At 39.6% G+C, this 26,679-nt stretch overlaps 1 protein-coding gene across 8 annotated transcripts in view; it reads left to right on the top strand.

The window, feature by feature from the left end:
* dlgap4b (discs, large (Drosophila) homolog-associated protein 4b) overlaps positions 1-26,679 on the top strand; it is a 119,511-nt gene that overhangs the window by 76,871 nt on the left and 15,961 nt on the right. For 3 of the 8 annotated variants that reach the window (XM_008409364.2, XM_008409363.2, XM_008409370.2), the window contains exons 3-9: positions 2,600-2,647; positions 16,040-17,311; positions 17,779-17,993; positions 19,800-19,901; positions 20,599-20,746; positions 22,110-22,359; positions 22,631-22,783. In XM_008409364.2, the coding sequence (XP_008407586.1) occupies positions 16,112-17,311; positions 17,779-17,993; positions 19,800-19,901; positions 20,599-20,746; positions 22,110-22,359; positions 22,631-22,783 (2,068 nt within the window). In that variant the 5' untranslated portion in view covers positions 2,600-2,647; positions 16,040-16,111. Of the gene's footprint in view, positions 1-2,599; positions 2,681-16,039; positions 17,312-17,778; positions 17,994-19,799; positions 19,902-20,598; positions 20,747-22,109; positions 22,360-22,630; positions 22,784-26,679 lie in introns of all 8 variants that reach the window. The other 5 variants (XM_008409365.2, XM_008409367.2, XM_008409368.2 and 2 more) reach the window with 5 other exon arrangements.

Genomic DNA, 26,679 nt, shown 5'->3' with positions numbered 1-26,679 from the left:
TTCATTCTTTATTGATATGTCTACGCTGGGTTATTTTTTCGTTCTCGTTATTCAGACCCTTTTGAGCAACGCTTTGACGCCAATAGCAGACAGCATTTCACACTGTTAGGGCGTGCGTGTATGTGTGGCAGCTTGTTTTTGCAATTTTCTTGACATTTTATTGTAAAAGGTCACAGCGCTTTTGAGTTTTGCGTTTGTTGATTCTGTACCCCCACCAAAAAAAAGAAAATATTCAAAGGTAACAACCATTGTGCAACTATTTTCAACTGTTTTACAGATGTGGCGTACGATCAGGGCAGACATGTCATCTCTTGACTTCTCAGAATCATGTAACTGAGAAACTTGACATTTTGTAATGAGTTTTCTACCATTTGTGGCTTACCTCCAGGCAACAGCTTTATATTGTTAAAGGGCTAGAAATGAAGAATTTCAAATTGTCGAGCTCTTTCTATACACGTGGCATGAGTGTCAGAAATTAGAACCACCTTATGTTCCACAATTAAGCAACAATACGATGAATTTGTTACTCAAATGTTGCTGCAATAATGGTAAGAACATTCTTTAGTCTTTTGCGATGTTACACAGGTGCTTTATCTGCACTCATGAAGATTTTCTCACCTTCATGCGTAATGCATGTAGTTGCTTCAAAACTATGAAGTATTTTCTGGTTATCTCAATTTATTTGACTACTTGGGATCACTTACAGACCATGTTTAGACGTTAACACTCGCGCTATGTGAGGGTCCAGTGGACCCTGCGTGAGGTTTTGACCCTGTGTGTGGTGGGGCTGGTGTAAAAGAATATTTTAATAATTGAGCACTCTAATGATTATTCTTACAATCAGAATCTTTCTCTCCCTCTCTCTTGTATAAATACACCGGTAGTGACCTTCCCACCGTTCGCCATGAAACGGTAATTGCGCAGTTCCGGGAGGAGTAAAGCTGTCGTACTCCAACCATTTCATCCGTCATTTTCAAAATGCTTATTGGTCCCCCCAAAAACCAACACAAACCAGTAGACTTTGCTGTTATGCTGCTAGCACATAGCAACAACTCATATGCAGAAGAGAGAGTGCTGCCCAACACAAATGATGATCCCAGAACACAGTGCGCTAAATAATAAAACATAATTTTACCACGTTTGGAGGCAGATACATTTTCCTCGAGGAATTTTAATAATCAAGGTACTCGAATCATTTGAGGAATCGTTTCACCCCTAGTGTGCAGTTCCGGTGGTGTCACACTGATCCCACATGCATTTTTACAAGTTTTATTATTTTTGGTAGTTTTGGGGACTGACAGACTGATGAAACACCCTGACCTCTTTCTTGTTGTCCTACCATGACATCTGCTGCGCTCTTACCGAGCATGGTGCTAAGGTTGCGGGAGGATCAAGTTGCCATTACCAAATGATTGGTAGATCATTAAATATGGAAAAAATACATTAATACTGACTATTTATGATTACAGCCATGTGGCCGATTCAGTCTCCTTTAATAGGTGTTGTTTTAGACACTTTAATCTGCATCAGCTAGGTTTTATAGTATAGAGAAGATGTTAAGGCTCTAAATATGATAGACAGCTGAGTTTCTCACAGAGTCTATGACCTTGATCTATTTTCTAACAGATGGGAATTATTTGGTGGTAATTTTTCCTTTTACTGCACTCAAGTTGTCTGTTTTGGTTGCACACAGATCTTGCAAACCTTCAACCGTGGCATTATTTCAAATACTAAAGAGATTATGGATGAGTTTTAAATATATGACATAAAGGAATGAAATGATGAATTTTAGCAGTTTGTGCCTCACAACATGCTGAATGTATTAATACTTGTGAGGCTGCGAGAACATAGGGCTTTTACTGAATCATGAGGAAAAGACGAATCCATAATACAAAAGAAGAGTTCTTTGATGCACGACTCCAGAGATTTGTTCCCTCGCAAATTTTGTATGGCACTTGTCAAAGTGGTGCCAAGAAGCTCAGACTCTATCTACCCTCCACTTGACATCAGCAGCAGGAGATAAAGAGAAGCTGTTGAAAGGCACTTTGGTGCACACTCTCCATCTTGTGTCCAAGTATTGTTCCATCCAACGTGTGCAGCTATATCACTCGGCTGGGTGAGTGAACACCTGCCTGCAGAGATGAAAGGCGCCCCTAGTCGAGCGTTGTCTTGGCTTCCCTAACACCGCAGACATTTTCTATCCGCCCAAGTTGCAGATGAGTGGGAGACTGCGGCGACCGAAACTTGTTAAAGCGTGCTAATGCTTTTGTTTTTCCCCTCTGAGGTGCAGCAGGAGGCAGGAACCAGAGAGGAAGTAGGGCTCAGTAAAGCAGACATCAAGGTGGAGCTGCTTGCTCCTTTGTGGCCCAGTGCTTGCATACGAGTAGCCCTCGGGCAGTTTTTTCAGAATCTGATTGTTGTAAACTGATTTTCGACACTACACGACACAGATTCATCGTCGGCTCTCTCTGAGTTTGCAAAATTTACATCGGTTTACATGTGTGGGTGTTTGTGTGCGTCTTAAAACGGCCTAGGTTGTCCTTAATTTAACGAATAAAGCATGACATGTCTGACACAGTTTCCCTTGCATTTCTTCCAGGAACCGTCTTCTTCTGAGGTCGAGACTTCTGAGAAATGAGCTGCCAATGTAAGTCCCTTGGCTGACCTCAGGACTTAGCTGGTAATGTTGCTTTTAATTTAATTAAACTGACTAAGAGGTATAATTGAGTACACAAATGCGTACGTGTGCAGTGGAGACGCAAATTTTGAACCTCTAACCTTTATTTTACTTCACTTCACCACCCTCCAGGGACAGCATTCATCTCCGACACAATTCATCAGGAGCTAATTTTTATTCCCGGCAAACGCCAGCGCTCTGTCAAAGCAGGACTCAATCATGAAGACGTATAATTCATATTTCAAACACAGGTCTTTCCACTCTATGTTATTCTACAGACGCCTTGCGACTGCCTGGTTTAGGTTTGTCATTCCGAGTGCAACCAAGGCTTAGGGTGTTATCAATAATGAATGAGGATGTGGAAGTTTTCGCTGGATTTTTTCCAAACTCTGATATGCTTCCATTAAAAGCTTGGGTAGAGCGGTTCCCCAAATGTCTAGAAAGTGGTGCAGTCCCGCTCATCCTAATGATAAGATGATGCAATCCTCAGAGATAACCGTACAACAAGAAAGTTTTGTGAGGATTTATTTTTCTCTTCGTACGTTTTCGACTAAGGTTTTTTTGAGTAATAGAAACTACGGTTTCGAAAGTGCACAGCAAAAAAATAAATAGAAAATCCTATTTACTTGATGTTTATCTGTACATGAATTATTTAGAATACATTAGCTAGACTTTTTAGCACAATTTGCAATTTAGCACTATTTGTAAAATAACTTTCTGGCCTAACGCTACACGACATAAATACTAAGCATCTCATTTCTTTAGTCAAAGATAGGGTTATGAAAAAATGTTGTTTTTGACCTTTATTTGGTAGTGAATTCTTTAATCTGACACGATCTGTGCAAAAGGTTTAGCTTGAATAACTAAGAAATGTCGTATGGTAATTGAAGACATTCATTGGAAACAACGCCTTTAAAATAAGTGGTGATAGGAATTTCATCAGGTGTTGATATGTGTGTTTGTTTTCTGTGGGTACGCTTTGTCAGCAAAGGCAGGAATTTTCACTCAAATCCACTCCAGCTGGGACTACTGAGCTGCACTCTACACATTGCTAAATTAAAAAAAAAAAAGCAACATCCTATTTTGAGATGTTTTGATAACTCAGTCCTGAGTCATACACCCCCATTGAGTTTGATTATGGGTTTGACCTAGCATCCTGAGTAAGTCTGCTACCCAAAAGATGATTTAAAGTGTCTAATATCTGAAATTTATAGGATTTATATTTTGGATTTTATGAATTGAAGGTGTAGTAACGCTATTGCTAGTAATAATTCTCATTCCTTTAAATAAATACAGTTTTGTCAAAAATAATTCTTACCCCTTATAGATTTAAAATGATTATTTACCCAATAGGTTTATGTGTGTTTATTACACTTTTAAAAATGTTGACTGTCAATACTGACTTTATGTTCAGTTCTTTGATCAAAGTGTGAATGTTGACTATGGCTAGCATTAATTCATGCTGACTATTCACCATATATGAGGACTTTCTGTTGTCATCCTCAAAGTAGGCATGTGTGCTCCTTGGCTCATCCAATTATTGCCAGGTCCTGCTTCTCTGTTACAGATATTACAGAAGCATATAGAGAAAGTTTGCAGCTTTGCAACAATTTGGAGAATTCTCTTTGATGCTTTATTTCCCCAGACAGCAAAATGATCTGGGCCAAACATCAGTGAGCATTTGGCCCAGACCCATCAGCAGTCCTGGACCTGAGTCTTTTTTTTCTTTCTCTTCCAATTCCCCAGTTACCAGTGGAGGTTAGGTTGATGTGGTGGAGATAAATAGCAATATGTTTCTTTCAAACTTTCATCTTATTAGCTGAAATCAATAAGGAATGTGTGTTAATGCCCAATGAAGCCCGGCATATTAATTAGCTGTGAGTTTTTACTCCATCCCTTGAAACGCCTCCGATTTTCTGTGTAAATAAGCTGACTTTAAATGCAAAGTTTGCCTTTTTTAAAATCTCAGAAACTATTGAGAGCATGTGCTGATTTATTTATGATTTCTTCTATATTTTGGGGGGGGTGAGAGAAAGAAAATCTGCATTTTCTTATGTTTTTTTTTTTTTACTTTTTTCTCCATTTTTGCTTTTGTGACTTGTTCATAATTTTCTTGTGGTGCATTGCTCTGGCTTCCAACTTTTCAACTCTTGTATAAAAAACAATTTTTTTTATCGTGTTGTGTACACTTCTGATATTCACTGTGCACTTACTCCTCCTATATCACATATACAAATGGAGGCATTAGTATACAAATGAAGCTGACATTCGTACGCTCTTCGGTTTGAACAGAAACTACTGCCCACTCGTGTGCTCGGGTTCCCTGTTTTTCTCTCGGCAATCAGAGGCACTACCAGCTGTGATGCTGCAGTTTGGAGATAACAGGAAGCTCCAGTAACTGGTCTCCAGTTCTTCCCCCCGGGTGGAAGATGAGAGCAGCCGTCACGCTCACAATAGGACATCCTAGAGGTGTTAGAATTGGATCTGGGGGTTTCATTTGATTTTTGTTTTTGTACACTTGGCTCTGCACAAAGGCAGCCTGATAACGCATTAATCATACAATATCCTGTGCTGCAGGTTAATTTCATACTTTACTTTTCTGGTCAAAGTGAGACAAGTAGCATTTCCCTGGGGTTGATCGGATCAACGAAGGCACAGGTGGAAAGGACGCTTCCTCAATAATGATGAAACATTACAATCAAAGCTGAGGTCTTTCTGAATCAGAGTGCTGAAAAGAGAGTTGGGAAAAGGCGGATGGCTGTGATTGATTCATTCTTCTCTTGCTGTCTTCACACTAAGAGGATGAGACCTGGGCAATTCCCCTGAATCACAGTGGACAGCATCTTCTGTTTCCTCCCGTTTTGTCTGATACGGTATAAAGTGTTTTTCCTGTTACGTTACAAAAAGCTGTCAAAGAGTGAAGCGGTAAGAAGTGAAACTGAAAACATGCTTTGTGTTAGAGTGCACTAATAATCCAAACAATTACTCATGGTGGTGAACATGGTGGTTTATCGTTGTATTCTCTGTATTAAAATTAAAATGAGAGTTTGACGCTACGTGATCCTAAACCATCACTAAGCTGCATAAATAATTTAAGGGTTTATTCACACCAGCTCCTTTTTACATCACTTTAATTGAATTCTGACTTGTTTGCCTATAAAGTCTGGTTTGTTTGCGGAGGGGTTAATGTGCAGGCAAACTCTGAGGTGGAGCAAAAAAAAATAAACCACAAACTCTGGCTCAACTACAAAACCAGGTCTCAGTTTGGTTGAAGTGAACTCTAGTGCAGTTTGAATGCCAAGTGGACCGGAGGCTGCTCCAAAAGAAGGAAGTGAACAATAGCGCAGGGCATTCTGAATAAATACAACCTAATTAAACGCGTGAGTCTAACGGTAGCGGGCTTGCTTGTGTTTTTTTGGGGTTTTTTTTGCCAAAGACAAAAGAGAAATCCTACAACCTCTAATATCTGACGCCGTTCCATTGTTGTTTGGGTTTTCTGCGAAGAAGAACCTCTACAGAAGTTTTTGTGTCGTTTCCTTTTGGAGATTCTTGGTGCAGCGTCACAACAGGCAACCAGGGTGAACAAGTTTTCTGATTAGTTTGAATTGTTTGACGGTTCAGTGTGAAAGCAAACCACACCGGCTGAAAATAACAGATGTTGAAATTTTGACCCCCCCAATGGTACAGAGTCTTCTGAATTGTCAGTGGGTCTCTGCTTCTCCTCCAGAATTACTTTGGGCCTATTGGCTGACGTGTTTGTTAAAATGTCTTTCTTTTGCCCAGATCATCAGTGGTTGGAGCCTTTGCATTTTTAGTGCATAGTGCTGATGTTTGGCCCTTTGGACATGGTTTTCATAACATAACCCCTCTTTAAACTTCTCCGCAGCTTTACTCCTGAGCTGCCTGCTGTGTTAGCGATGCTGTTAGATCTTCTGTTGCCTTCACATGGGTGCATAGATTCTATTAACTACTCAGCTCTTTCAACAAAGTTATAAAAAAAATACTGTGCAGGAGATATTGATCACAACAGATAAGGAGCATCAAAACATGCACATAATAGCTAAATAGATATAAAAGGAAAAATAAGGACGAGTACAAGACGACAGACATGGGTAAGCACTGATGCCACAATAAAAAAAAGTGAAATGCCAGACTAAATACATAGGTTAGTCATCTTAATATATTGAATAGATTTAACTGTTTAAAAAAAAAGTTGAACAAGTCAAACAAGGGTGAAGAAAAAGATCCCCAGGGTCAGAGGCAGAAAGGTTTGATCTGCTTTAGATATGAGTGTTTTATTCCCCTGCACAGGGAGATAGAGCACTTTTCATGCAGCAGCCTTGGCGATGTTAAATTAAAAAATCTCTGAGAAAGTTCATCAGCACTGAGTTAGGATCTCTCTAAGGCTTGCTTCCCAAAATGTAGCTTCTCATTTTTTTATTTTTTTTTATTTTGCCAATCTAAATAAGCCAGGTCTGCGCTCCTGTTACAGAGTCTACCTCCTCTTTGCCCAATGCACACGTTTGACAGTCAACGAAACAAGTTGCAGTAGCAAAACTTGCACAGCTTCAATAACTTATTTTGCTTGCAATGCAAAGGATTATGTGTCTGAAAAGTAGATACAACACTGCAAAATGCACATTGAGCGATGGCGACTTTAAACTGGACGTGCCTGTGGCTTTACTCGGGTTAAAGACAGCAAGTTAGATATAAAATAATTGGCCTATTTTTGTGTTTTTCTTCTGCGTATTGAGTCAGTAACATTCAAGCCCTGGGGGAGTGTGTCAAATCCACAATTCCACGGGTACTGACACATAAACAGACCCTCTTCACCTACCCAGAAGGGAGTAGCAGCTATTATGATGCTCTACTTTCAGATTGTTTACTTTGTCGTGAAGAAGGATCGAAAATGTATGCATTTTAAAGAATGGGAAAACAGATGGTTAGGAAAGCAAGTTACAATTTAACCAAAGTATCCTGAGTGTTACTTTGTGATAATGTCGGGTCTAATGGCATTTTCAACATGTAGACCGAGGCACACAAGTCCAAAGTTGCGCTGCGATATCTGAGCCTTGTGACAATTTGATAACCGACTGAAAGATGTGGATGACAGACTTTTGTCCCCTCTGGTTGAACTGCAATTGCTGTGGTAACTCATTTCAGTTTCTATCTAAAGACAACATTGTCTAGAAATGTCACTAGGTTACTTTGGGTCATTATAAAATATCTGCAAAACAACAGCTTCCCTTTCAGCGCGGCTCTCATTAGCCTACATATATTCTAAAGCTGCAGACAATGACATTTTTACAGTGAGCAATTTGGCATTTTGAAGTTCACCTCCACATCAGCAGCAGCTCTCGTTTTTGGCATTACTTTCCAGTTGTTATTGCTTTATCGCTTGCAAGCAGACTAGATTAGGACCTAATCTAGTCTGCTTCTAGTCAAAATAAATCACTGTTTATGCCCTAAGTGGTTGATCGTATCTTTTCAAACCAAGATTTTGACAGACATGCTTTAAAGCTTGATATACTTTAATTCTTTATAACAGATTCTGGTTTTTGTAGAGTTAAGCTCTGGTCATATGACAGACAAAAAGCTGCAGCAGCCAATGCAGTCTCTCTTTCACAGTGAATGCAGTCGCATGGGGTGAACCACTATGATGCAGATTTACAAGTCGTAGAAGAGGCGATGATTGCAGCTTGTTGGGGTTGCCGTTGACGGATAGAAAAACAACAATAGGTGTCTGAGGCCGAGTTAGTAAGGACCTCAGAAACATATTCTTTCAAAATACCTCACTCTGCTTACTCTTCTTGGAACTGGGTCGGGACACCCCAAACATGTTGTTGTAAGTAACCATGACAACAGCTATCAAATCTCAGAACTAAATGTATTGCCACTAGCATATTCAGTCCCCCGGAATATGGTTTTCATGAGACGGCTACATGTCTCTTTGCTACATGTATGTTAAGTTAGGATTTTGTCACATGAATGCATCTCTGACCTACACGGCATCCACTGAGAACCCTTTTTCTACATGCCTCACCCTCTAGTGACCCTTCCCGTTCCAACAGGAAGGAAGTGACTTGTCTTAGACCGAGGGTGGCTGGCGGCCGATTTGTGTGTCAAGCCAAGGACGTGTTTGAGTTGGAAGGGTTTAAAGCTTATCCTGGCGGGATTTACGTCTGTGCAGCAGTTGATCATGAAAGACCGCAGCTCTATGCCGACACATGTGCTGTGCAGCAGCTGTCAGGCAGAACGGGCTTCCACAAAGATAATTAAATAATTTTTGTCAAGGTTTTATTTTTATTGAATAAAAATACGTCCAAAACATTTAAGCAAACACCAAGCAACATTTCCATGTAGATTTTTTYTTTTTTTTTTTTTTTTTTTTTYTKTTTTCTTTGACCTTGTATTAGCAGCACTTTCTAAATAAACTTTCAGCTCACAGCTCACAAATCAAAGAGACGTTTCAAGCGAAGGCTGCAGTATGTCTGATAATGCTCGGATTGTTTGGTCTCTGAAGTGGATCCTTGATTTGTGTGGAGGAGAGAGGTATCTCTGTGAGAACAATGTCCATAAGCTGTCTTTGTGCTGGAAAAATAATCTTAATATACATGCATTAACATAAAGCAGGCTTTTGCCTGAGTGTGGGCACGTACGTCTCTCATGTCTGCTTGCATTAGTCATTTGGATTTGCCCGGAAACTACAGACAGTGGCCACAGCTGTAGCACACAACCCTCCCTGTCCCTCGCTGTGCACAGCAGTCAGTGAGAGACGCCCTTTTTCTTATTCCCACATGTGAAATCGTCATAAAACACGGAGTTACTGGGCATAAAGCTTCCATTCAGTCCATGTGGCATCAAGTTGATCATTAATCTTTGGTATTTTAGTGCAAAACGTCTTACCAGGAGATAATTTTTTGCAATACTTTGCATAGACCTGCATATGGAAGTGAACAAATGGATCAGCCAAACTGAAGGGATCCCCCTATAAAAATGAACACAGCATAAATCTACATCCTTTTTTTCCAGTTATCTATGGTGTTAGCAGGATTGCTTAGAGCCTAGACTTTCTGTCATATAACCTGCATTAAAAGTAAATGCAGTAGATCAAATGTCACCACATGAAAATTCATCTGCATGAGTGAAAATTTCTACTTGGGACAGTCGAATTAGATTAGAGCTAAATTTAGTCCACAAACTATTGCAGTGTCAAAGTCCAGATTGCAACCTGTAATTGGACCATTTTTGTGGAATCTTTTCAGAAACAAATGTCTCAAATCCTCATGTAATTAAGCCAACATTAAAAAGATGCTGTACTTAGTTTTTGTCTTTTCACTTTGACTTCATGTTTGTTCAGTAAATAGTGACAATGCCGAACCAGTTGTACTCTTGTGCACTATGTTAGATAAAAGTAAACTGGATGGATTTTTTTAAACTTCCCCCCATGAAAACCTAGAATGAAAATCTATTATTACTATTGTTGACAGTTGTACTGAATTAAAGTAGCAGGCCATTGACATTACAACAACATACTTTGTTCTTCTCCCTTTTACTAATCCATGCATAACAAACAGTTAAAAAGGCACAATTATCCACTGGTAGCTCATGTTTAGCTCAAAAACAGTTTCTTATTTTATCCACAGCTTTAATATCTCAGGCTACATCTATCTTATCAGTTTTTTTCAATGTAAGGACCGCAGCTGGAAAACAATTACTTTACTGCCTGTAAAATGCCTGCATCGTTTAAGTAATATCCAGCTGACGCTTTCATCTACACAGAAAAAGTTAACTTGTTTCCTTTTTCACACAAGTCAGAATTTGCTCATTGAACGGAGCACAAAAACAGTGACGAAAGCGCACCGTGTTTTCTTTAATATGCAGATTTGAAATCCAGGAATAGTTTGGAGGACATGGAAAGTTCCATCATCGCCTTCCTTTGTGAGCAGTGAAGTGGTGCCACTGTCTTCCACCGACTTCCTATCTGGCTCACAGTCTTCAGAGATGGGCTAAAATGAGTGGGTCATCTATCACAACAGAGGGGAGAGTGATAAATTTATAGCTGTGAAAATAGGCCAGAGCACAGCACTGATGGAATAGAGAGAGTGAAATTAGGACAAGGTTAGGCTGCGTTACACATACACACGCACACACACACACACACACGCACACATATGCAGTTCCGTATGGTGATGTGGCACACATGCATTTAGGTTTCCACTTATAGGCCACTGTCACCTGAAGACACTCGGCTCTTAGTGCCATTCAGTGGGTGGTTTTATTTCACCCAGGATGCTTAACTCCCTTCATTTAGTCCCTCAAACTACTTCTGAGTTGAAAATATAGGATCAAACTGAATGAAAGCTTAATTTAACCCACCCTTGTTAGCAAAAATATGCAAAAGAAAAAAAAAATTCCACTCATCACTGTTGAACTCTTCCCTGCTGTCCTCTTTTCCTCCTCTTTCTGTCTTTGCTCTCCTCCATTATGTTTCTGCAGCTTCACCTCGGTGCACAGTTTACAACACATTTACTCATTTTCACACCTCTTCCCTCCTCTCAGATCTGTTTCATTTCCGCTGCCGTCAAACACCACACCTTACAAGCTTTTTTTTTTCCCCTCCCCTCCTGATTCTTCTTTCCCTATCCTTCTTTCCCATAGTGTGCAAGCATTCATTGTGCATGCATCACACCCAGCCTTTCAACACAGCACACAGGCACATGCGGAGCCACCCCTTGCCTTCTAGGGCATAGCTGTAAGCCTTTGGACCAGATGGACTCGGGACTGACTGGCTGAGCCGTGCTGCCTCTCTCCGACAAATTGCCTCAATGTATACCGTTGCTCAGATGAGAGGACAACGTCCTTTTGCACAGTCTCTTATCTAATTCTAGCCACCCACTGGTGTGCCAATATAGAAGCTGGCAGCTGGTTTGAAAATCTGTACGCTTAAGCAGTGGCAACACGGAAGCGTCTGGTACAAAATCTAAGAATGAGTCGTAATATACCCCGGGATGGATCCGTTTGGAAATAATGACTCTCATTTTGTCTTGGAACAGAAAATCAAGCTGAATTCCAATTTAAGCTGTGCTGTGAAAAATGTAACATGACAAAATATCCTGTATCATATCTGATTGGAAGTTAACCGCAAGGAAGACTCCCTGTAATGACGACGAGTTAATAAATGCGAGATACCAACATTGTTATTGAGGATTTTGAACATTTAACTACACAATTGTATTGTGTGCTAATGTTCAACGTCACAGTAGCTTTGTAGTTTTCTGAATAAGTTAGCGCTTGAATTTGCTGCTACATTTAGATTTCTGATGCGGTGTTTGCCAAAGCATCGTAGAAACTTTCTAAAAGAAAACATAGAAGTGTTCTGATATAAACCCATATAATGGCCAGGGAATATTTGCCGTTAATTATCATAAAAACATTTCTGGCATCACTGCAGAACATTTCATTATCTGCATTGCTCTCACTTTGTCATAGATGTTTTTTGGAGCTTGTACTTTGACAAGTTAATTGCCAGAATTAAATAAATAAAAAAATGTCGAGCAAAATGACAATTTAGCTTGTCTAGAGTGTGTCGCCCTCTTCTGGTGACTTGTGTGAACTCCTTGCATCTCTGACAGAGATTGAGGTAAGGGCATGAATCTGACTTCGTGCCAAAATCTCCTTTTCTCACTGAGGAGCAGGTGGCTGCTCCTCAGTGCACAAGGTAAGGAGATACAATCACCAAATGCTTCACAAAGCGTGATATAACAAACTCAAAGAGATTTATTTCAAAGTTTTGACATTGTTTTATTTGTGAAATATTGTATGAGTGATGTGTGCATACAGTTTTACATATCCTGGGAATAGGAGATAGTTCTATTTCCTGGCATTTTTTCCTAGTATGAGTCAAGGAGCATAAGAAAACATGACAAAATGATCAGCTGTCTTTCTGTGCTTTTGTTGTTGTTGTTTTTTTGTTTTGTTTTTTTGCACCAACTAGGACTGATACGTTTTTTTTGTTGCACTCTATTTTGTATATTTAGAGGCTAAATATATATATATATGTTTTTTTATCATCCTTCTTTGCAAAATAGCTGAAGTTCAGTCTGATGAGACAGAGAGTTTCTGTGAACAGCTACTGCCTCCATCATGTTTCACGATGGGGGTTGCATGTTCAAGGTTAGTTATGCTAGCTTTCCTTTTACATCAGATGTTTTCTAGTCCAGTCCTCTAGGACAAGCGTCTCCCACTTTAGGTGGACAGCTATAGCTTGGTAAGTTTTTATTATTTTTATTCTGCCCTACTCTTAACTGTTTTTGGATGATGGATTGCACTGGATTTATCTTTGCCATATCAGTAGAGGGGGCGGAACGTAAAAGCAAGTTAGACATTTTAGTTTCATTTGTGAAGATGGGTATTGAAAACCATTCATCATTTCACTTCCAAGTCTAGACTGCTTTGTGTTGCTCTTATCAGTTACAGTAAAACACAAAGATGTTTGTGGTTGTGACGTGATATTGAATATTTTTGCAGGGCACTGTATAAGCTTGACACTATATGAGCTGCCCTGATTAAGATGTTATCAGAATGTATATCAGGGATAAATCACAAACTGCGTTAAAGAACTGCAGGTAGTGTTTTTGCGGGGGGGGTTCCAAGTTGTGCTTAATTGCTTTGGTTAATCACTCTGTATCTTCCACTGGTCCTTTCAGAAAACACTAGCATTATCGTTCTCACTTAATTGAAGATATACTCCCAGCTCCACCCCCCCCCCCCCCCCTTGTGTTCGATATAAAAGGAAAAAGTGAGTGGATTTAGGCCCACAGTCTGGTTCTTGAGAAAATCCAATTAATGTAACTCTAAGAACCTTTAAATTGGCACTCCCACCTAATTGGCTCTAAAATTGCCTTCCTACAGTGCTGGTGTTTGAGTTAACACATAGAGAATATTTAGGAAATAAACATACACAATAACTTGTGTTTAATATTGAATGCTGTTAAAATGATCTCCCAATACCTTTTACACAACTATCTCACTCTGTTCTCTCTATTTTCGAACGCAATCTACCGCCAACAAGAAAAGATGGAAAGATCAAAACATCTTCCAAGTGGCAGTCGGCTCCTCTAGTTTGACGAGCCTCCCCTCACCAAAGCTATCGCTGTCATTTAAAGTCGGGGTTGTTGACATGTCGAGGAGGCCATGCCAAGCTTAGCTGAGTGGCGTGTCATGATGGGATGTGAGGCAGTTAGTTAATGTTGTGTAAAAGGATTTAGAGGATTTGACCCTATCAGCAGAGAGGGCATTCAGAAAGGCGGCGTTAATGACGCTAAATGAGTCTGTGCCTGAGGCATGCTAATAATGGAGACATGAAAGACTGAATTTCATGAGGAGATTTTATTCCTGTAAACACACTACTTAAACTTGGAAGAAGGGTGTAAAAGATGGCTGAGTGTACTTTTTTTTTTTGACACGCCTGGTAATTCACAAAATGTTTTGTTAGTTTCTCTGAACTGTAGGCCCCTAAAATTGGTTTGTGACCTAAGTGTCATTTTAAATGTCCTGTATTTGTTTTCGCATGGCTCCTTCTGCTTCCCTCCAACCAATTCAAAATGCAGAAAATAATCTGAGAATCTGGGTTGGGATAAGGTGCTGTGCAGTCACAAAGCATGTGTTCCATGTCTCCCTGTTTTCAGCAACAAACTTGACACACCAACTCGGGACACCAACTCTACAAAACCTAAGTTTTGCATCAGTCTCACAATGCTTTAAAAGTGATTGCAATTAAAAACATAACAGCTCAAATTTCAGTTTGAATTACAGACCATTTGGTGCTTTCAGAAAACATTTATAGTAAATTCAGTCACACTAAGATATAGTTTGTATTGACTAAAACAAGATTGAAAGAAATAGATTTAAATAAGTTTGCTACACATGTGATCAATAAGATAAATGTAAAGGATTTCCTGAAAGGAAAAAATAAGACTTTTGAAATAGTGGTGAGTTTAAGCTGTGAGTTTGTAGTAAACGTCTCCTGGTCACAACATGGAGCTAAATGCTTTGCAGTGATGGTTCACCTCACTGATGAAGCCCATTCTCGCAAAAACAGTAACTTTTTCTTTTGTAGCTCATCAGAATCTCACATAAATAAAACATGTTGGTCTGGATAACATTAGGTATTTTCAACATAAATAAGACTGAATGAGACTGTATGTAATCACATCTACATGTGACTGTACTATCATATTAAATTGGGAAATAAACGGGACCGATTTAATCTGAATCTACACTGAACTTGTTTGTCTTATTTATTTGCATATATACCTGTGGATACAAGGATTAATAATTTCAGTGTCAAAGTTGGATTGAAAATGCTCTGTCTAGTGTGTTTTCAAAAATAGTAAAATGGTTAGGTAGATATATATTCAAAACCCAGAATGTTGATTTTAAAACATCAGTTTAACTGTTTCACTATTGAGAAAAGTGATTACATTTCATTGCATATTGTTAAGTGCTTATAGAGTTGATCAAATACCCTCTTCTTTAAAATGATGACCTTTGACCACCATGTGTCATGGTGCATGACAGGAAGTCCTGTCCTTGCTGCCACACCAGGCAGGACACTGGCACAGCTTGACCAGGAAGTATGGGAGAGTTACCTGCCAAGGGCTGCTATCTACCACCCACTGGTCAAATCCTCTTTGCTGGTTTCACCATTCGGTCTGCTCATCATCCTTGGCTCACTATGCAAAGATATGACAGGAGATTGGTCACTATGCCAGGGATGCCTATCAGATATGTAGAAGAAAAACGAAATAACGGGGAAAACATACGTGGCACAAAACGAGTAGGAATAATTTTAAGTTATCAAATAATTTGATAAAACATCTTGTTTTTATGTTTATGCAATATTTGAGCCCACGTAGCTGACACTGTTGTCATCTAGCATGTTTGTAGGAATGGAAGTATTGTGAAACAATAAGCATTCCACTCATATTTCTTGTATTTCTGAATGTGATTAGCTGGAGAAAAGAAGGCATTTGTTCTCTGGCTGCTGCTACGGTCTGCATAAATACGGAGGAGTGTCTGTCAGCAATTGTTCTCTTAGCAGTAATATATTCAGTGACCCACTGGTTACAGCCTGTCCTTGTTCCACATGTTTTTTTCATATATTTACAGCATATTAGTGCAAGGGTTTGCTGTGGGAGGCTGTAAAAACTTGATCATTTGCCTGTGTTTGTGTTGCATAGTCTGGTTTAGGTGGTAAGTAGACGCGGCTGTGTGTGTGTGCGTGTGATTTTACATGCGTGTATGGTGATGTTTTTGTGCGTGTGTAACTGACTCTTCTTCCTTGTTTGTCTGTTGTAGGAAACACCTTGAACATCTCTTCTCCTCACTTGGCTTGGAGGTCTTCTAGAGGGTCGGGGCCTCCTTGCCATCATGAAGGGGTTGGGAACCAACCGTAACAGACATCTGTCTGATTCTTGTGATCCCTCTCTTAATCATCCAGAGGCACTCTACCACCAGAAGACCAGCACATTGCCACGCAGCCCTTATCTGCTCAGCCCCACAATGGACCACTATGGCACCATGGATCCCCACCTTTACCCTTCCGCCAATCCAGGCTCCCTTCCAGCAGACTGCATGCTGCCCCTCAACAATCAGCTTTCCAATAGCAGCACTTTCCCCAGTATCCACTACAACTCCTACGACCAGTCCGATTTTTCTCCTCCTGGGGACAGTATCGGAGGGATACGCACGGGCACCATGGGGACATCTCTGTCGATGGGCATGGCATCAGGTATGGCCATGTCAGGGTTGAGTGGAAGAACGCCTATGATTACAAGTGGCTCTGCAACAATATCACACCATATGACCAAGAATCAAACTCCGCCCAGTCTGTTGGATTTTGAGAAGCAGCTACCAGGAGGTCGCGACGGATTCAGCACTTTGCAGTTTCATCGAACGTCCGCTGCTGTTGCTGCCAAGCAGCGTACAGACAGTCCCGGCCGCATTCGTTACATGCTACACTCGGTGCAGAAACTGTTTGCAAAGTCCCAGTCACTGGAGAGCCACAACATGAAGGGGAACGTGAACGGAAGATCTACTGGCAGTGGTGGAGGCACTTCTTCTGGCACCGAGGATGGAGGGAAGCATACTCGCAGATCCAAAAGTAAGGATCGTATTACAAAGTCCGAGGCAACCGCTAAGAGACGGCCAAGATCCAACATGTCGGGTTACTGGAGCTCAGATGATTTGGACAGTAGTGATTTGAGCAGCTACCATAATACTATGACCATGATGACCCTGGGGCGTCCGAGTGGCCATGAAAGCCATAGTGGTCAGAGTAAATACATACACAGTGGCTACAACACAATCAGTTCCTCTAAAAGCAGCAATGACATGAAGTATCCAGCACTTCCTGGTCCAGGGGATATAGGAGGTGGTGGAATAAGTGGACCAGTAGGCATGCTGATGAATGATACCGAGTATGTGAAAGGAGGGTCTTGGTCCACATTGACCATGGGCCAACCGAGACAGGTACTTCAGAAGGGCTCAACTACTCTGGACAGGTCGATGCTCAAGTCCAAGTCCTGCCAACAGGAGTTAACTTGTAACTATCTGCAGGTTGGACGCAGGGTGAGTATGCGATTTCACATAAAGATCTTTAAACTGTAGACATTTTTTTTCACATTTTGTGGCATTCCAACTACAAATTTTCATGTATTTTATTGGGATTTTATGTGATAGACTAATGATCACTGATACACAAACACAGGGATACTGAGCAGTCCATACCTCTCATACATTTCATTGTGAATTTTCTTTTAAAGAATTACTCTGTAATCCTTCCATATCTCTGCACAATTATGCTAACGTTGTTCTAACACAAGAAAATCCCATAAAAATACACCATGATTGTTGTAAAAAAACAAAATTGAGAAAAGGTTTGATGGGTGTAAATACTTAAGCACTTTGTGCTAATATTTATCACCCTTTTAAGGCTCTACTATGTACGTGTTATGTCTCAAAAAGTGAATATGTGAATCACATAGTTCCAAAAGCTAACCCGTGACTTGTTTTATTCCCTGTAATGATCCCTGTAGGGGGATTGGAGCAGCTCATTAGGTCGCAGTCCAGGTTTCAATGAGATTCCATGTCGGCGGATGCGCAGCGGTAGCTATGTGAAGGCAATGGGAGACATGGAAGACAGTGACGACTCCGAGGCAAGCCCTAAACCCTCGCCCAAAAGTGCTGCTCGCCGTCAGAGCTACCTCAGGGCCACCCAGCAGTCTCTAAGTGACCAGCTCCCCCCACGCAAGTAAGAAAACAAACAAACACATTGTCAGTTATCAGATAGCATGAAATGGGCAAATCGTTTTGTTTATTCTGGGCTAGATTGTATCTTTTATTTAGAGTTTCCTAAATTAAAATTTTATGATTGACTGTTTAAACCCGACAGCACAGGGAAAGTTATTTTCTCTCTCAAAAAAAAAAAAAAACACACACATAGGGAGTCCTTAAAGTGCACTGCTTTAAAAATTGAATGGTGAGCCTCTCAGGAATCAAAAGTAAAATAAATAGTCCAGCCAGTTTTCACTTGCACAGAAAGAAAATCTTTATGTCCTCTCTGGTCTTGGATACGTTTACACAAAGTTCAAAGAGAGATTACTTGCACATGAAATGCTTAGTTAGCCTCCTGTTCACATGGTAGTTATTACTACAACAATTATTCTTCTTCATAAACTACACAAACCACCAACTTTACAATTATCATCTAGTCAATCAGCCACATTAATTTCTTTGACTTGGAATTCAGCTTATTCGTTCTCAGCTTGGACAAATATGGGGAATTTATGGAGGGTTGAGGTCTACTTTATGATTTTCTCATTTACAATAATTGGCTTTTAAAACTCTGAAGAAATAATGGAAATATGTGTTATTTATTCAAAAGTAACCTGCAAGATAATATAATAACAGTAATTATAAAAAAATATATATCAGTTTTATTTTTGATTAAGAACAAAAGTGGTGCTCTTTATGTATTTTTAGAATATCCATTAGACTGAAGATCCATAAAACATTAACTAATATGTTAGATTTTGATGCTAAGATACATGCCATGACAATGAGAAACTACAAGTGTGTTAGCACTTTCCATTTCGAAACTGGCATTTCTTTTTTAAAGTCTCGTTGAGAAATCCTTTTCAGCTTGGTTATCTTTGTTGATTGCTAGCCTGTGTTGGGCTGTTTGTCTTATTGACAGACATACACACACGACTGTCACTTGTTACAGATGTTTGTTTCTGAACAGTGACTTGCTGAAAAGAGGGCCTGGAGCTGCTTCTGTCATATTCAAGAGAAACATTAAGTGGTTTTTTTTCCCCCCCATTTTTTTGGCCCTCAATGCACCTTTTACCGAGAATTTACAGTAAAGTATCAGGGAGGGGGATGCTACTATACAATAAAACTGGAAACTGAGGGGGGGTTTTGTGGTAATTTGTGTTTTTTTACAAACCTTTCCAATTTGACTCCGGCTTTGATTAATATTGACATGGAATTTGCTCTCTGGGGTTTTGAACACTTCAGGAGAGAATTGTACTGCTGTTGTACCATGATTGGATGCTACCATTAAATTTTCTTCAAAATATAAGAGTGTGGGCTGGCATATTTTGGTGTCACCCATTGATGTTGGCCTTCTTGTCCAACATCAATGTCTGACCTCACAAGTACACTTTTGGAGGATTTGTATTCCTTTTGTATTCCTATAAACACAGATGGAAATCCTTCCCAGAGTTGAAGCCGTTAAAGGTTAAACCTTGGGATGTCACACAAGCCATGTGAGCAAATCCTTGTGGCAATACAGTGCATTTTGAAAATTGGTAAACATTTTTTCAGTGTTGCATTATTTTATTAATGAGCAGTAGATATATGGTACCCTCACACAACATACAAACCGAGCTGTAACACTCGAAGAAACTAAGGTGTTGGCTCTTCAAACACAACACTCTCTATCACAAACTCATAAAATACATCCCTTGAATGACTGATCCTGATACAACAATCCATCTCTGATCATCCAATCCTGCTCTCTTTCGTTCTGCACCTACCCGATTGGTGCTAGCAGCAGAACCTTGGATTTCACATTGTTGCAGGGGGAGCTGGATGCCCTGTGGTCTCCACTCCACAGTGTGTCCTCTCTGCACCAACTGGGCAGGTCAATGAGCAGGTCAGTGGTAGGCCTGTAAACCTTTCCTCTGGGTTGCAGTGCAAAACACTTGCGATTGATTATTTGTGATCAGTGACTTTGCGCTGCCCCCCTCGGGAAAGTTTGTGGAGTTAAAACTCCCAACTGCAAAAGTCATCTCCTGCTTCAAACAACTGCTAGCTTATTGTTAGCTTGTAGCTGCCATCTGCTTTTGGATCAAAAGTAGCGTCATCTCTGTTTTAAAATAAAGCGGTAAGCATCATTTGTCTTCTTACGTCGTACCATCAAGCTTCATAGCTATTCCATTATCTCAATTTAGACAAAAAGTAAGTCTGTAGACGTTATTAAACATTTTTGATTACTTTCATCTTGCTGCATTATTCTTTCTTTGACTGCACTTGCATGCTCAAATTATGTACTGGGTGACTCAAGATAACTGATATTGAAATAGAGACTATTTTAAGGTTTGTGAGACAATCACGGAGGAAATGAAAGAAGCGCCTTGAGTAAAATACATCTCCGCTTTTTTTCTCTTTCTCAATTCCTGGTTTGGTGATCAATTATTTAGCTAATGTTTCCTTGCTGCCTTTCAGGTCATGATCTGAAAACATCAGCTTTTTGTCCACATCTCTTTTACTTCCTCTTATTCAGATTCCTAACAATTTGTTCTATGCTTTTTTTTATTTTTTAAAATCTGATTTCACTCTTCTTTTTCCAGCTGTCTTCCATCTCTCAGAGAACTCTCAAATAATCGCAGCCTGGATAATCTGGACTGTATCGGAGGACCAGGAGCTTTGGCACCGTGGGACGAAGACAGCTTCAGCCAGGCCTGCAGCACTTTGGGCAGACGTAGTGGCATAGGACAGGTTAGGAATGCTTCATTTATTATTTACAAAAACCATTAAAAAAAGAAATTGTTTAGGGATACAAAAATAACTTTTTTTTCTTTTTACTTTATTATGTCATGTCTCTTATACACAATGTCACTCTGGCAAAATAACTCAGTTATTTAACATTTTCACATTTTGACACTAGACAACCACAAACCTCGATGTGTTTTTTGAAATGTTTGGGTAATCTGCATTTTTCTTGTTTAAAAAAAAAAAGCTACTTTTTTGTCTGTTAAATGAGGCCTTCAAAGTAGAGCTGTGTGTATTCCAAAATTAAATAGCACACAGGTGAATACGGTTTACTAATTACTTACCTGATTTTATGTAGGGTGTCACAGTACAATTGGATACAATTGCATACCACTCTTTTCGAAAAATCTGAAAACATCAGCGTGCTTTGTCTTTACTTTTCATAGTTATGCAGTAGTTTGTGTTTATCTTATCGCACAAAACCCCGCTTTGTGTGAACATTCGAATGACTAGTCATTCTTAAACCGTGCTATTTCTACTTTGATGTGCACTCTTATTTCCATTTTCACTGTTTCCATTGTGATGACTGATATAATGAGATTCCAGAGAACATTTCCAGCTGTCTTGTATTAATGTTAGTACCCCAAAAGACAAATGAGGTGACGGTGATTGTTAGAGGTCTAATTTGTCCACTAACAGAGGGGCCATTAGCTTGGCGATGAGAAGGTCACCGAGATGAAGATCGGCCGTGGAGTCTTTTTCTAATGACCGAATTTTTGCCTCCGAGTTCTTACAAGACGCGTGTATTACAGTAGTTTCCTGTGAAGAGACGTATCGCATTTAGTGAGTGTGCATAAGCAGAAGCAGGCCAGAAAGCAAGCGCTTCCTGTCGGGGTTGTCCAACATTCACTCTTCTTAAACAAGGATTACATAACAATAAGAAAATAAATGACTGCTGAAAACGTTTTTTTCTGGTTTGCATTTGATAGGGCTGGGCATAACCGCTACATTCTCTGCTTCGTTTTCGCCTCTCTGGTGCCGACTCGCTCGTATTTACTCCACATGTTCTTCCATTTACAGTCAGTGAGTCATTAAAATGCCATCACTTTGTCTCATTTATGTCAGTGAAGAGACGTCTGTAAAGCTGGCCTGCTGAAATTTCAAACTATCCTTGCCAAACACTGACAAGTCCACATTTGTTGCACATTGCAGATTAAAAATAGACAGCCATTTCTTTTACTTTAAAATGTTCTTTTTTTTTTATTTTTATTGCATCTAGAGTTTCTTGATGGGAAACAAAATCAGAAAAAAAACAAAAACATATTTGTTGGGTTAAATAGTCCCATGCCTTTATAATGTCTTTGTCCAGCTGCGAGACCTGGAAAAAAGTCATCATTACGAAGACAGAACCTCAGAGTCCGCATTCAGAGATTCCCATTGTCAGGACATCTCGGAGCCTCCGGACATGCCCATGCCGACATGCTTCCGATCCCGCAGCCACAGCTACCTGAGAGCTATTCAGGCTGGCTGTTCCCAAGACGACGACACCGCTTCCATAGACTCGGGCTGCTCTCCACCTCCAACCGACTCCTCTGTTCGCACATACAGCACCAGCACTGGTAAGTCATCTTGTAAAAAAAAAAAAAACTACAAAGCAATGAAAAATAAGGTTTTGATCTCATCAAATCTTTTAAAATACCAGGTTTTTTTCTTGCACTTTGTTTTGTCACCCCTTTCCTTTGATAAACAATCACTTGGTCCAAGTTCCTGCTGTCCTTTGTATTTCACTTTGCATCCTTTTAATTCTTGGTCCTTAGCAAGACCCTGATCATCCAGCTTTTCCCAAAGTAGCATATTTAGCTTAAATGCAGCCTCTTTTGCCCACACTAGACGACCTTTCTACACAATGGAAGACATGGAAAGAACAGTTTGCCTCTTACCTGATAGCCACTGGCTTGGACAAAGCCCCAAAGGAGAAACAACTTGCAATTTTTCTTCAGCGTTTCGGGACAGACAGACCACGCATCCTACCCACACACACAGGTAACAACTCAAAACCTCTTCCCCTGAAATGATCCAATCAGTTTAACTCTCGTGAATTTTCATGTTATAAACAAAAAACATAAAACTAATTTGAACGTTATCTCAAAGTGTTGGTTTCATCTCAGTGAATACATAAATACATGTCGTGCTGACAAACATTTTAAAACGGGATTGACACGGAGATTGATTGATTGATTGATTGATTGATTGATTGATTGATTGATTGATTGATTGATTGATTGATTGAGCTTGAACAATTCAACATTTTGCCTGTTGGTAAGCTTATTTGTCTTTTTGATGGCTGACACAAAGAGTACAATTAAAGGCAGCCCACGTACCACCAGTGATACATGTACCGCAGTTTGAGAAGCCTTGGCTTAAAAGATTGTTTGGGAAGTGACACCCAACTGTTGGACAGCAGTCTAAAACATCAAATCAGATTTCTAGTCGTCTGTGACTTTAGTTCACTGAGTTGAGGACAATGTCAAAAACAACAACAACAACAACAACAAAAAACATAAGTGTTCACTTTAATGTGAAAATCACGGAGGCAGAATGATAACGAATGAGACATGACATATTATTGAAAGCGGCTTTTCCTGTCTCCTGACTGCTCCCTCGATACAGAATGACGTTGTCAGTAGTTTGGCATTGACTTAAATTTTCATATCACCAGTATCCACCATGTGGCGCTCTTTACTGTTATTTTCAAGGGAAGCCATATGCTGCATTCATGGGAATTTTTCGAGTGGAAATGTTCAGTTCTGATGTGGCAAAGCTGAGGACATCCTAGTAAAGAGTTTATTTATTTATTTATTTATTTATTTATTTATTTATTTATTTATTTATTTATTTATTTATTTGTTGTTGTAATTAGACCACATTACAATTACTTCTAGGATTATTATAGCTGTTCTTTTAACATATTTTCAGTTGGATCTTTATAGAGTAATCTTTAGCAAATGGCTTCTCATATTCAAGTCGAATTACCAACGGTGCAGTTTAGAGTCTCAAATGAGTTGTTCACAAAATATTCAGAATTATGACTCAGAAAGGAAAAACAAAAACTAACTTCACATAAGTGCTTGGTTGGATAAATTATAAACAGAAAGTTTTCGGTGTGGAAAATTCTCAGAATCCGCCAAGGTGAAGTTCTAATGTCAGAGGCGTCCTTGAAAGCACCACACAAAGCCTCCTCCCGTGGAGCTGGGAGAAACTCCTCAAACAAGAGCCAAATATATGTCCTTGCGGCTGCTTTACTGGAGTTAAATGAATGACTGAGCTGCAAACAGCTACTCTTTTGTGTTTTTCTGTTTTAATAATTACACACGACGTTTATCTCCGTCATAGGCGAGGGTAAGTAGCCCATTTAGTCCTACGTTTTTAGCACTTTCTACTAATTTCATTCGTTTCCAGTTGCCACTAACTTTAATGTCACAGATAATTTTTCTGATTTAGACCAGACTTACCATTCGGCAATGAAATTTGAATGTAGGATTTTATTCTAAAAGTATTTAGGGCTGCTTGCAGCAACCCTACACGCAGCAAGGTAGGGTTGCTGCACATTTTAAGTCATCCCATCACTGACTGGCTGGGTTACATTATGACATTATGAATCTAATGTCAGCATCAAAGTTGATTTATTTTTTTTATATTTTCGAGGTAGGAAAATTTCCAAAGACATTATATCAAGCCTGTCCTCATTTTGATCCGCATGGTGGTTTGTTTGTTGGATCACTAATGGAAATCATTTTTCAGGTGAGACAGTTTATCAGTTTATATTGATAAACTGTCTAAATAGGTTATGTAGGGTTCTATGTTTATGTGACCAATTGACCTAAAACTCGTGTTTTTCAAACCCTTGCCTCAAGGCAACAGTGCATGCAGTCATAATTAGCATATAATATTAGTTATTAGCTTAAATATAGCATTTTTCATGGCTAACAGCTGATGTGTGCAAGGTCTTCAGAACAAGGCCCTTATTTCTTTTCTGAGATTTCTAAACACCTACCAGCGTTTCAAAATCAGTCATGAAAGGTTGACAGCTCATAAAAAATCAGAAAAGAGCACCTATGTGCCTACTTAGCTTAGGACACAGCCTGGATTAGGGACCTGAAGACCTTTGAAAATAACAACTACCTTTCTAGAAGCTTCTTCTGATTGAAAATACCAAGCTATGAGTTTTCTTCTCTCTGTAGCAACTTCAACATTGAAGATTGTTATTTCAACCTGTTAAGAGTTCAAGTATGGTGCATTCACTGATTTGATAGAAGTTCCCAAGGTTTTAGTTTTAAATCGGTTGGTCTTTGTTCAGTGCCGGTCGAGCACAAAATTGTAGCTAGACTCTTCTCTACATCCCAGAAATATGGAGAAAGGTTTTCAGGAATGTGTTGGTACTTCTAAAGTTGTAACTGTTTTGTCACGACGCTGATTACATAGCAGCAGTATAACATAGTAGTACTCCTGGAACATCTTGAAGCAAATTGTTTTCTTGGCTGGGAAAAAAAAATGTTTGTGATCCAGCAATCACAGTGGACAACAGAACGTGGTTTCTAATGACACTAAAGCAGCAGCTCTCAGTGCCCACTCTAGATCCCACACTGACAATTTTGGCACATAAGCAAAGTGGCTATTTTTCTTGCTAAAATTCACCTCTAATGAGAAACCATAGTTAGTTTTTGTTGAGCTTCTGTATTGATATGTCCAATTAAAGCTCCATAGTGCTTGGCTTAATGTCCAATTTTATAGTTCTTCATCTCAATGAAAGTCAGTCTTTAGAAACACTGGGTCTGGCACGAGCACTATTGCTTAGTAGTTGATGCTCATGCAGAGATGAGCGTTATGCTTATACAGCTGTGCTAGAGAGGTGGGGATCTGTAACGTAAGCAAATATATCACAGGAAACTGGCTGATGATAAAACATGCCACTTACACTGTTTGTCTGAGGAGCGATTCTGATGTGGTTGCATTTTTTTTTTGAGTGAGTTTGGCAGAAAATCATCATGAATCAGACGTATTTAGGTTGCTTCCTCCTTGACTCTTTTGTGTAGTTACTCTGTGTGAACAATGGGGGCCTGTGGTTGAACTCCAACCGTCTGTATAACCGGTCTGATCTCTAATGTGGTCGATCTCGTTAGTCTTCGGTTAGACGGACTGCCTCACCATCAAGCTCACAAGGACAACGCACCAAACGACAGCAAAGAGCATTTCCTAACAGTCTAAGGTCAATATTAGTTGTGTTCATCATTGAAATGCTGACATTTTTATGTTAACCTCCATCTGCATCATCTTTGATATTGAGTACCCAATAAAGCTTTATTGCATCTATAAATTAGCATTTTATTTAGCTATACATAAAAAGTTTTTTTCTAATTAAGTGCTTAGATAATCAAATGTCTTTCAGGGATGCTGTAAAAATTGGAACACATAGATTGCCATGTTAATTATAATATGTTTCCCACAATGCACCTTAGACGTGAGACTTTTGTGTTACTTGTTCTAGCCTTTTCCTGTTTAATGACCATTATTGTAAGCGCCTATTGTTTTGATTGTTTTGAATAGTCTATTTATTTAGATAAGGCTTTGCTTCTCCATTTAATATTTAATCTCATGGGCTTATGTCAAATATTAGTTTAGGGCTTATTTCTGTGGGTAAAGGAGGACATGGTTGCGAAAGCAGACTGAGATATTATTTTACAGTCAATCAGAGAATCTCCTCTGCACAACAGGAGAGCACCAAGCCTCTGCCACTAATTTGCCTCCTGTGGACTGTTGATAAAGGAGGACATCACTGAAATGTTATTTCATGGCGGCTTTAATCCATTTGTGGTGTGCACAAAGCTGCTGGAAGTTGTCACTCTACAAAATGTCTTGCTAAATGAAATGACTGTATGCCT

This window comes from Poecilia reticulata, linkage group LG5 (genome assembly GCF_000633615.1).
Source record: "Poecilia reticulata strain Guanapo linkage group LG5, Guppy_female_1.0+MT, whole genome shotgun sequence".
NCBI lineage: Eukaryota > Metazoa > Chordata > Actinopteri > Cyprinodontiformes > Poeciliidae > Poecilia > Poecilia reticulata.
Note: the sequence above shows the minus strand (reverse complement) of the source record. Positions and strands in the feature narration are given on the sequence as shown.